The following is a 12,912-nucleotide window of genomic DNA, read 5'->3' as shown; positions in this document are numbered from 1 at the left end:
ATGTTCCTAGACAAATACCTTCACCGATCTTGAATAGTTCAAGTGCCAGCATCTTGTAGCAGTATGAAGACCTTTTAGACAGAGGAGGATGTAGATAGAGTCGTGTCTTGGACACTTAGATTAGTTTCAATTATGCATTTGTAATTTCCCTTTGACAAATTAAATGTAATGCCAAAAATTGTAATTGCAAGTAGTCACATTGCTTGTATTCTTGTAACTTGTAATTACCTGTAAACAAATTACAAGTCGAAAGACAATAGAATTGTAATTTGAAATAAGTCATAGTTAGTTGTGGAATAAGTCTTAGTTAGTTGGACTTCTCCCACTTTTTGCTCTTAGCCCCTCTCCTATACATTGGAGGGTGCTCTTTGTAATATGCATCATTTTTTGGCAAGCAATAAAAACTCTGCAGAAATTACAGCAATTAAAACTTTGTTTTTGACTCTCAAGCAGTATAAGGAGAACATTTGATTTTTTCAGACTTTGTGTTGATACTTTGTTCATATATTCGTTGTGTACTTATGCCATAGTGATATATTTTTCTGCATATACTTGAGATTCTAGTAAGATTATTGGAAAGAGCTTTAATCTGATTTCTAGTAGACTTTGTGCTGCAAATTTTGAGGGTTAAATTAGCATAGTTGAGTGTTAGGTTAGGAAGAAGCTACAAGACTTTGTCCTTGTAATTGTTCTTGTTCAATAGCAGTCTAGAAGTGCATTATATTGACAAACCTTGAGCTGTTGTATGTTATACATTGTTACTATAATAATCATTTTGGAAGGTTGATTGGATAGTAGAAGAGTGAAGAATTTGAGCTTTTGTTTCTACATTCCCGTCCCGGGGAAGCGACAAAAGACTTTGTGCTTTTATGGAAACTTCGCTTCCTATTGTTTAAGCATTTTTGTAATTGTTGAAATTTGTTGAAAATTTTTGAATTTGTTACCATAAGTTGTAGTTTCTTTTTTGTAAAAAGAGAAAAGAATATCATCTTCATCTTTCTGAAAAGGAGAAAAGGATTGAAAAAAGAGAAAAGAATATCATCTTTCTAAAAAGGAGAAAAGGATGTTGTCCCACCCAAGTTAAAATAGTGTTTATAGGTTATAATTAATTTGTAATAGTTAGAAGTAGAAAAGGGGGAGCCTTCTCTTAGAATTAGGAGAGTTTTTAACTCTCACGCTATGGCTAAAACCGTAATTTTGCATGCCTTCCTAGGTGTACAAAATTTTCAACTAACACCATTGTTAAAGATTCATCAATTGTTGGCAATGATGAAAAATTCGTTGATGAAAAATATGTATTCTGAGAAGTCTTCAATTTGAAGACAAGAAGAGTCTAGTGTAGATGAAGCTTAACATGGATGGCTACCTAGTTAATTTAGGAGTTTGTGGATCTCAAGAATTATACTATCATGAAGGTCATGAGACAACTTATGGAGCATTGTAGATGTATCTCAATACTGATAGTTGTTTAGAAATGTGAGAGATTCGTAATTTGGGAGTTTGAGGAGGTGGCTCAAGAATTTAGCTTGAGAGCTACACCTTTACGAGGCTTATGAGTTAATTTGATGGAGTTCTGCTTGTTTGAAGAACTATTTACAAAGGAAAGCTTTAAAGAATGCATGGTTTTGTTTTGGTTTAAATGTTTGTAGTTTTTAGCTAGTGTGTTAATATGTTTTTCTTTTAGTACAAGCCTTAAGAGAGGGTGTTGGAATATAAGGTTTACATTTAATAATAAATTTGCCATAGTGACTTAGTGGTGAGTAATAATGTTAGTTATTATTAGCATTTAGAATCTTGGACAAGTGCAACATTTTTAATGGCAGAACCCTCAATCCTATGGTTTTTTTGGGCAGCTTTTTACAGCTCTTCAAAAGTTTCAAGGTATAGTATTACTAAATACTTATAATTTGTTAATAATAAATTATAATAATATTAATCATCCCCATTCATGGGGCTTTTGGAGTTCAATCTAAAGCTTCTTTAAGAAAAAATGTAAAATGGTCTCCTCCATCTAATTTCTTCAAATTAAACTTTGACAGTGCTTTGAGGGGCCTTTGGAGTTGGCTGTATAAAAAGTGATTCTTCAATGTATCTTATTCGAGTTTCCTCAAGAAGAATAAAATAAAGTAAAATAAATGATAAGGCTGAGGTGTTTGTTTTGGTTCTTGGTCATTAATGTTTGCCCTCTCAGGTAAATAACTTAAGCACACAGATAAAACACATAATGCAGAATAATAATGCCATAGATATCAAATGCAATATATCAGATGTTATTCCATTCATCATTGTCGTCCCCTTTACAAGTTACATTCCGAAGTATATAAAGATGCCGAGGGGGTGCGAGCGCCAACTGTCGCACCGCAACTACCACCCCTCGGTTGCCAACTAACCAACACAATTACAACTTAATTAACTAGTTTTATTTCCATGTACAATATTGCCGCCAACATCATCCCCCCCAAAAGAAAAGAAGTCGTCTCCAAACGACTTAATACAAAATAGAGATGACATTAACAAAACTATTGATGCCAGTCGAGCCCGGAACTTACACACCTGCTGCGTCCTCGCTTGAAAAACCCTTTTCTGCTACCATCCGATGCTCAAGTGCCTCTTTGACATCACAGTTCTCCTGTGCCTAAACCAAACTTGTCTGCAAAATACGCTTTTCAGTCTCAGCCTCCACCAACTGCTACTCAAATGATACTGTCTCCCTAGCCAATTTGTCCTCGATAGCCACCTGCGTTGCCCTCTCGGCATCCAACTCCTGGGTACGCTGAGCTAAGTCTCACGCTAGTACTGCCTCCAACCTGGTGGTCGGCTCCTCCCGAGCCCTCTCTGCATCCACCAAGGCAACCTCACGTCCAGCCGAGACATACTCCAAGTTCCTCAAAGCGTACCATTCCTGCCTGGAGGTGGCCACAACCCTCTGGCACAAAGGCTAGGAGACACCTCAAATCCTCCATCACACTCCCCAAAGGCTAAAAACTGAACTGAATAACTCCCTGGTGTCATACAACTGCGTGGACCTGCAATGCCTTCCCTCAAACTCTGTTTGTTCCCAACCTCCAAATCCGTCTCCCTCTACGGCTTATGGCTTCCCCGCCAATGCTTAGCTGCAGGCTTCTTTCTCACAATACGGACAACCACAACACTTCTCGTGGTATTCTGTAGCTCAAAAATAAACTGGGGGTCTGGGGGCAACGCCCCCAGCGGGGTCAAGGGGTAGCGCCCCCGCAGGGTTTGGGGCAGCGCCCCTCGCGGGGTCCGGGGGCAGCGTGATTTCAATCTGGCTCCTAATGTCATCGAATAATTTTTCAATCTGGTCGTCGTCGTTTTTTTTTTTTCTTTCTCCTTTTTCCTGTAATGTCACCCCGGCCATGCAACCTCCCCGTACGGTCAACAACAGCACTGACACCTCCGCGGGGTTTCCTTCTCCTTCTTTTTCCTTGCGTGGGCTGCGTGGTGCGGGGGTTTGTTTTAAGTGCGGCGTACGGGTGTCCACCTCCGGTGGCCCCATCGTCGGTGTGACCACCGCACGGTGGTTCCACCGGCGGTGTGGTCACCGTACGGTGGCCCCACGACTTATTTTTTTTTTCCATGCCATATGGTCACCTGGCGTACAAGTTAGTTTTTTTTTTGCAGCCGTACGGTCAACTTCCGTACGGACCCGTACGACCGTTTTTTTTATTTTTATTTTTTATAATCTAATTGTCGAGAGTCTTCGGCTCGGGTCCCATGCCGTTGGGATTGCCCTTCATCCTTCTCAGTTTTCCTCGCTCGAGAGTCTCCTGCTGTGGTCCTGTGCCTCTTGAGTCGTCTGCTCGGCCTCTCGAGTCCCCTTCCGTCCTCTCGGGTCCCCCTCCGGACTCTCGGGTTTCCGTTCGGCCTCTCGGGTCCCCTGCGCGCTTCGCGTGGTAGGGTTTCAATTTGGGCCCGTTGGTGGCAAGTCTATTTTCCATGGCCATCCGAAGACCTGGAACCACAAATTCTACAGGGACCACAGCCTCCTTCCCGTACATAAGAAGAAGAAGAATAATAAAGATTTTGAAAGCTGCGGCCTTCCACACAAGGTTCCAATCGTTGCCAACACAATTGATCTTCAGATTATCTACGTCACCGAGGTTTGGGGCATCTCCCTTCCAATATTCTATGTATTCTGGCAGGTACACCTCCTCTGTTACTTGCTCTGGTTCCTCTACTTCGAGCCTGTAGCTCTAGAACATTTCATAATCCTCCATCTACCAATGGAAGAGCCCGTTCAATGACCCTGTCTCATCCTCGGACCACTCTCCTAGTTCGAGAATCCCTTCGTCGTTGGGCTCCCTGCAGCCCCGTCCTTTGTCCCTCGGGTCGCCTTTTCCTTCATCCTCTGATTCCGAAGATGATGCCAGTTCCTCGTCAACAACCTGGGTCCTCAGATCAGTGGTGTACTTCCGCCCCCCTTTCTCCATAGAAAGGGTGTTCTTTTTCCAGTCGTGGTTCACCTTTGCTGTAACTAGCCACCCTCTGCCTAAGATGGCATCGTACCCCTTCTTCTTGAGTGAGATTACCACAAAATCTAGTATGAAGGGTTGCGTCCCGATGGTAACTTGTTGGCCCATCAATGTCCCAATGGGTTTGATTCCATGCTGATCTTCTTCGAGCAGATTGAATGTAGATGGCCACAGCGTCGGCTTCCCTAGCTTCCGCCAGGTTTCTTCTGGAAGAACATTCACTCCTGATCCACCATCGACAATAGTGTCTGTCAAGGTAGTCCCCAGTATGCCCATTTCTACCACTGCCGGTTGGCATCCGTTGTTGACTACCAACAACATGGGATCGACCGTGGGGCTTAGGACCTCCCTTAATGTAGGGTCGGCTGTGGGGCTCACGACCTCCCTCGTTTTCACCTGTGAGGTTATGGAGTTTAAGATAGCCGTTTTTAGCTGCGGCATGGTCTCCAGGAGGTCTTGTATTCTCACAGGTACCTCCATCTGCAATATTTGTCCAATGATGTTATTTTCCGCTTTCGTACGGGATGATGTACTCGCCACCTCGTTGTCCCGTCGTTCAGCTGTCATCTCATGTTCAATATTGGCCTTTGCCTCGCGTAATCTTTCCTTCTCCGTACGAGGGTTGGGATAAGTGGTTTTTTTCGTTTGGGAGCGGGTGATCGCCAGTACTTCTTTCTCACCAGTCTTCTCAGCCTTCTCAATGTTGAGGAGATTAACCCCTGCCTGTGGGCAATTTGCGTCCTCATGGTCGCCTGGCCCACACCATCGGCAGAGGTGCTGAGGGGTGGCTTCCTTCGTGCAATCACGGGCAAAGTGCCCCCATTGATTACAGGCCCTACATTGGATAATTGGCCAGCCCTTGGCGTCATACTGGATACGGCTTCCGTTATTGTTATTGTTGCTATTCCTTCCACCGCCGCGTCTGTTGTCCCGGTAACCTCCAGATGATGCCGTTGTGTTGGTTTGCGAAGTTCTAACGATCGGCTGCTCTTGCATGAAGATAACTTGTTGGCTCCTGGTTTTCATATTGTAGGGACATTCCTTTGTCAAATGTCCCGCAATCTGACAAATGTCGCAGAAAGCCTTCTTGGGGCAGGACCCGTTGGTGTGTCCGTCACTCCTACAGTCGGTACACCACACGTCGTTTTCTTCAGTCTTACTTGTACTCCCCTTAATGGCTTTGAATTCCTTCAGCATTCGTTCCATGTCCTTTTGGAGAGCGTGCACCTTTTTACTCGATTCGCCACTGCTGCTGCTTTCCCCGTTAGAGTCTTCATCATCGTCAGATGAATATTTATTACTTTTCTTCTTCTTTGACGTTTTGTATTCGCTCTCTAGGTCCATCGCCCTATTATAGGCGTCGTCATATGACGTCGGGGGTACAATTTTCATCTTTTTTCATAGGGAGGATTTCAATCCTTCAACGAACCATCGTTTCTTCAATCCCTCTGTTGGTTGGCTTTCCATTTTACCTAGCAATTCCTTCAGCCTCATGCTGTATGCCCGTACTGTCTCCTTGGTACCTTGTTTGGTACTGTATATCTTCGTTACAATTTCATTGTCATCACGGAGCAACCGAAACTCCTCCGTGAATTCCTTCTGTAGGTTGGCCCACGTGGCCACTTTTTGCTTGTCCACATCGGAGTACCAATCTATGGCAACTCCACGTAACGTGGTTGGGAACTGCGTTACCCATTCGTTTTGGTCAGTAACACCGTTCGCTGACCATATGGTTCCACACGTTCGACAATGGCGGACGGGATCTTCCTTCCCCTCGCCGTTGAACTTTGGCAACTTCTGTTTACTGGCCATCCCACCGCTCAGTCTCGCTCCTCTGGTGCCTTTGTGCTTGTACCTGGTCCGCCTCCGCCTCCTGCACCTGACCCTCCACTCGTGGGTCCTCCGGAGAAGGTTGTTGACCCCGCATCGAACAAATTGCCTCTCGTACGGTACCCTTGTGCTCCCTTGGCATCGTCGGCCGTACCGTCACCTTCGGTCGTCTCCCTCCGGTTGTCCTCCAAAATGGACAAATTCTTTAGTACGCCTCTGGTAGCATCGATCAAGTTTAGATTTCGCCTTGTTTGTTCCACCAGCTCTTTGCGACTTCTTACCCTACGGTGGTGGTATTCAGGCGAACTGTAGAGGTCGCCTTCGGCACCCTTCGTGGCTCCTAGGTTCCCCTCGGGCAACCCTACGACAGTGTAGAGAGTGTACTTCTCTCCGTCTATCTCTGCCTTCGCAACCTCCGTGACACCTCCTGGGTTCCCTTCGAGCAACCCCTCGGCCGGTCGTCCCTCGGCAAGCTGCCTTAGCCTACACCTTCGTTCTACTTGCTGCTCCAGAATCAAGGCCCTTTGCGCGGCTTCCCACTCGTCCGTTTCTGCTTTTTTTTTTTCTATCTTTATTTAATATATTGGGCATAAATCACTTTCGTACATAGCAAGCACACGCCATGTACACAAAAAAAAAACTTTTGTTATTTTTCCTGTCGGCCACAATTTATCTCAACATTGTGTCGGGATTATTACAGGGTTCAATTTCCCCTTCGCCGATTGTTCCGTGGGTGCGTCGTCGGCCTTTGGGTTCATCTCACCGACGGGTAGGCCCATCGCATCTGTGCGCCATCCGCGTCTTTCGTTCCCGAGTACGTCTAGGCAACGATGCCAAATGTTTGCCCTCTCGGGTAAATAACTTAAAGCACACAGATAAAACACATAATGCAGAATAATAATGCCATAGATATCAAATGCAATATATCAGATGTTATTCCATTCATCATTGTCGTCCCCTTTACAAGTTACATTCCAAAGTATATAAAGATGCTGAGGGGGTGCGAGCGCCAACCGTCACACCGCAACTGCCACCCCTCGGTTGCCAACTAACCAACACAATTACAACTTAATTAACTAGTTTTTATTTCCGTGTACAATATTGCCGCCAACAATTAAGTGGTAGTGCAGTGTGGTAGATGACTCTATGGTCATCTTCAATGCTAGATGAAACTGTGGCTTTCAAAACTAAAAACTAGAGGATATCCTTAGGGAAGCTTGGCCTATTTTGTACTCCTTGAAATCCTTAACATTTTAATAGTCATGATAATGATTTAGAATGCTTAAAATAATGATGCTTTTTAAGCTGTAAATAAATTTGACATGCACATCTCTTTACCATGAATGTTTTCTAGCAGTTTCATTTTCTACAATTATACATCGTGTAAACAGGAAGTAATATTTATCTAGAATTTATTCAACTCAAAAATTGAAAGGTTCCTATCCCTTGTAAATTGCATGGAGTGCTATTTACATTCTCAACCTTGCTCTCATAAATTTTGTTTTTTCTTATTATTTTTTTAACAAGGTTGTGCCTTCTACTCTTGAAATCGTTTCTTATGCAGGAAAACTCTATGGAAGACATACATTTTTTCCGATTCTTAACTCTTGTTGCCTTCAAGATATTTACAGAAGAGAAGGTGAATAATTTCACTTGTTTTCTTGTCTGTCAAATTTCCGATCATTGCTTCTCATAGAATTTATGATACTTTGATGTATAGTGCATATATCATATTCTGATAGCATATTGCATATGGTTGTCTTATTTGGCTTGAAAATAAATATTGGTATATCTTTTGATGTAATGTTTGATCATATGACTTGATTTATGTTGCTTGTTTTGCTAAATTTTTTGAACATGTTGCACTCAAAGAGGTGGCTATTTAGTACATTTTATTGCATAAACAAAATAATTGAATTGCATAAGACAAGGACTTTCTAGATATTGTCTTCAATGAGAAGGTTGAATTGTTGTCAGTTATGAAATGTTACAAGTGGGAAGGATTAGAGGTTGACAATCAGTGAATTTTTAGGTTTGAAAGGCAAAACTGAATATTAAAATTTAATACTGTAATGTCCCTTTTTAGGTTTTTTGGAATATATGATTTTTTTTTTGAATTTTCTGATTAAGGCAACAGATGGAAATGCTGAAGTAATTAATGGATTCAAACACTAGGTAATTCAATTTTCTGATTGATGGAAACTTGTAGACAAGCCCTAAACTATGGACTGAAATGAAACCCTATGCTAGCAATAATATATTAATTTAATAACTTTTGGAAATAATAATGGTAGCAATGTATAAATGGGTAGCAGTGACGAGCATAATCATACTAATTAATGACTTTCAGAAACAATAGCAGCAGCAATAGGCGATTCAACAATAGACTCAGTTCTGGCTATTATTGCAGATCAATAACAATAAGTTTGGGAATCCAATGCAACATATTAATTCCGAACTGTATCAATAATCAACAGCCAAACCTAATTCCAATCGCCATGAACAGAAATTAAAAATCAAATCACAGGGTTAAATGGAACATAGCAATCACAGCCCTTATTTTGTGAATAAAAGGGGTAAAAACTTTATTTGAAAATCAGATACAAGAATTACATAGAGACCCAGAGCCCCAAAGCTCCAGGAAAGAACCACCAACCCATCCCCAGATCATCCAACTTCATACCCAACCATGTCCTCATTAAAAATCTTCTGCAAGTCTTGACAATAATCTCCGGAGAGATGCTCCCAACCTTCAACTTTCCAATCACTACCATGCTCCGAGGCCCACTTGGCCAAACAATCAGCAGCTTTATTCCATTCTCGGGGAATGTGGATGAAAGAGACCTGTTCCATTAAAGAACTAATTTGGAGAATTTGCTGAACAATCCCTACCAATTGCCACTGAATCCCACTCACCTTCTGCTTTGTCAACAAGTTAACAACAATCTGTGAGTCTGATTCACAAATCACCTTCCTACGACCCAGTTCCCAAGCCCGTTCAAGGGCATAGAGAATCGCCAATCCCTCCATAAAGTTATTAGACTGCCACCCTTTATGCACCGAAAAGAGGAAAACAACCTCCCCCATGCTATTCCTGCCAACACCACCAACTCCAGTAGGGCCTGGGTTACCCCTAGACGAGCCATCAGTATTAATCTTGATAAACTCATCCTGAGGGGGTATCCATCTTCCCATCCTTTGCACCTTCCTCATGGCCCGTCTACCTCGCCTGACACAAGCTGAGGCCGGAGACAACTCCTGCAGACCAAGCCTACTCACAATATCAGTCTCATCCCTACCTAAAGGAAAATTGACCTCACATTTCGCTTCCACCGTCTCTCGGATCATTGCAATGATTCTATTCCAAACTTGCCGAACTAACAATCTGACCTCACGAAAGATTCTCCTGTTCCTCTCGAGTCATATTTGCCACAGAATGAAGATGGGCCCAACATACTAGACAGTCTGAAGGAAGGAGGACAGGATAGGAGGTCTACCCAAACTGCTCCCAAACTCCACCAGAGAATTCGCATGGATGCAAGGATGCTTCCACACCCCCCACCAATAATGCCAAATCAGCTGAGAGAAGGGACATTTGAAGAACAGGTGTGAGGAATCTTCCTCCCCATTACCGCACAACACACAGATAGAGGGCCCCATAAATCCCCGCTTGCGGATATTGTCCCAGGTTAGACGTCTATTCAAAGCCAAAGTCCAAGCGAAGCAGTTACACTTTGGCCAAGACACATTACTCCACACCTGTTTCCACTAGTTCACCTCTCTTCCCTCAAGTCTTCGGTACAACAATTCCCGGTATCCACCAGCCACCGTAAACATGCCCTTAGGATTGGGAGACCAAGCCAGCCCATCCCTACCCTTGAGGGAGCTACAGTGTCTACTTGCCAAAATGCCCTGCAAGTCCGCACACTCTTCCTCCGTCCCATCAACTGGCCATTCATCAGGAAACTTCCACCTCTCCAACTCCAGACGTCCACACCTATAAGCAGCCTTGAAGTCACTCACCCTTGACCATCCACCCTCCAAAAATCTCTGGCACAGATTCCTAAGGTTAGGGAACTGATCAAGAATGGGAGGGTAGCCATCCCAAGAGTCGTTCCAGAAAAGGACCTCTTCCCCCCTCCTACAAATCCAAAAGAGCCCTGCCTTAATGAGAGAAGCCCCCCTCTTGAGAGTATACCAGATCGAAGAGCCCTTTCCCTCAAGCAGATATCTAGGGATTTCCTCCAGCGGAACCCTCTGCATATATTTGTAGGCCAAAATCCTGGCCCATCCCCGATCCTGCTCCACACACCACCTCCAATACAATTTAGCCGCCAACGCCTCCCCAAAAGGAATAGACTGCCTTAAACCAAACCCCCCGGACTGCTTCGGGCTACAAACCAAGTCCCAATTGACAAGACTCCATTTTGAAGAGGAAAGATTGCCTGCCCATAAGAATTGCCTAGCTAGAGAGTCCAGACCCTTCAAGAACCATTTAGGAGCCACATGAAGCATACACCGATAGATCGGAAGAGCCTGAACCACCGACTGAATCAATTGAACCCTCCCAGCAAAGGATAGCCATCTATGAGTCCAATGTTCAACTTTCGAGCGGAATTTATCCAAAATACCCTGCCAAGACGTCCTAGGAGGGTTACTAGGAGAGATAGGGATACCCAAATAAATCAACAGCAGGGAGCCAACCTAGAATCTCAAGATAAGGGCAATCCTCCGTTGAATTGCTTCCAGAGTGTTGAAGAAGAGGATAGAGGATTTATCCTCATTGATCATCTGGCCTGATGCCGCAAGATAAACATCCAAGACCCTACGCAGATTATTAGCTTCTCTGATCCGAGCCATCCCCATAAGAGCCTTGTCATGCACAAACTGCAGATGAGACTGCGGCTGCAAGTCATTACCCCATCTCCAGCCCTGAATCATCCCCAGACCCACATTATGCTTAATCAGCCTCCCCAAACCCTCAGCCAGAAGAATGAAAAGATAAGGGGAGAGGGGGTCCCCTTGACGGAGACCCCTAGAAGCACCAAATAGCTCAGTATGATCACCATTGATGAGCACAGAGAAGGAAGTAGTCGTAACACAACTCATAACTCACTGAATCCACTCATTAGCAAAACCAAACTCCTTCAGGATCTTTTGGAGGAAGGACCACTGAACTCTGTCGTACGCCTTAGCCATGTCCAGCTTGATAAACAACTTTTTCCCTGGAAGTTGCCATAGAGTGAATGGTCTCTGTGGCAATGACCACCCCATCCAAGATTTGGCGCCCTTCTACAAACCCACTCTGCTCCTCAGAGATAACAATCCCCAGGCACTTCTTCAATCTATCCGCTATCAACTTAGAGATGATCTTATAAATCACATTGCAGAGAGAGATGGGTCGGAACTGGCCTAGCCAGTCAGCGCCTTCACACTTGGGGATAAGAGCAATGAAAGTCGCATTCAACGCCCGAAGCATCTGCTTATTCCTCTGGGACTCCTGCACCACCTCCAGTAAATCCAGCTTGACAACATCCCAGAATTCTTGAAAGAATTCTACTGGGAACCCATCCGGACCAGGAGCTTTTCCTTTCCTCATGTGGAAGACAATCCTCTCAAGCTCTTCCAAAAAAATAGGACACAAAAGCTGCTCATTCATCTCCCCCGTGCCCAGAGAGGGAATGTAGGCGAGAACTTGGTTCTCCTCTCCCATTTCCCCCTGCGAGTCCTCCCTGAAAAGGGTCCGGAAATACTGAGACGCCTCCCTAGATATCGCTTGCAAGGATAAGCACTGTTCGCCTCTGTCATTAATCAGAACTGGGATGGCGTTTCCATGCCTTCTAGCCTTCACTGAGTTAAAGAAGAAAGCAGCGTTCCTGTCCCCCTCCTTCAGCCAATCAATACGAGCCCTCTGCTTCCAGTAAATTTCTTCCCTAAGCTCCCATTCCTCAACCACTTTGACAGCCCTATCTTCCTCCTTGAGCAAGTCCTCAGACAAACCTTGCTCTTTGATTTCGCTGGTGATCCCATTCAGCACAAGTAGAGCAGCTTTTTTGGCATGAAAAATGTTCCCAAAGCCCCGTCGGTTCCACTGTTTGAGCTGAAACTTAACAAATTGCAGCTGCTTGGCAAAGGAGTACATGGCAGTGCCAAAGGCAGGCCTCCCTCTCCTCCACCACTCCGCTACCAGAGCGTGCAAAGAAGGATCCCGAAGCCACATCAGTTGGAATTTAAAAGGAGGTGAGCGAGCAACCCGAGCCGAAGAAGAAACCAACTTGATGGGCCAGTGATCCGATCCTCTCCAGTCAAGAATCTCCGAGCTGGTGGACCACCCCCCGCCAATCCAAAAATTAGAAACTAGGAAGCGATCCAACCTCTCAGCAATCCAAAAATCTCCCACCCTCCTATTGTTCCAGGTGAACAAGCCATTGCCAGGTTTAATGTCAACAAGATGCAGCAAGGAAATATTATCCTGAAAAAGGAAAGAAGAGGGTTCCAACCGCATCACCCCCCCCTTCTTCTCACTCAGCTCAAGGATGGCATTGAAGTCTCCTGCCATAATCCACGGATGTAAAGGGGCTAACCTACG

At 44.5% G+C, this 12,912-nt stretch overlaps 1 protein-coding gene across 4 annotated transcripts in view; it reads left to right on the top strand.

The window, feature by feature from the left end:
- LOC131044540 (folylpolyglutamate synthase) overlaps positions 1-12,912 on the top strand; it is a 267,458-nt gene that overhangs the window by 105,276 nt on the left and 149,270 nt on the right. For all 4 annotated transcript variants that reach the window (XM_057977897.2, XM_057977892.2, XM_057977891.2 and 1 more), the window contains one exon: positions 7,888-7,962. In XM_057977897.2, the coding sequence (XP_057833880.1) occupies positions 7,888-7,962 (75 nt within the window). The remainder of the gene's footprint in view (positions 1-7,887; positions 7,963-12,912) is intronic.

The sequence above is a fragment of the Cryptomeria japonica genome, chromosome 3, assembly GCF_030272615.1.
Source record: "Cryptomeria japonica chromosome 3, Sugi_1.0, whole genome shotgun sequence".
Classification (NCBI taxonomy): domain Eukaryota; kingdom Viridiplantae; phylum Streptophyta; class Pinopsida; order Cupressales; family Cupressaceae; genus Cryptomeria; species Cryptomeria japonica.
The sequence above is the reverse complement of the archived record's forward strand: the minus strand, read 5'-3'. Positions and strand labels throughout refer to the sequence as shown.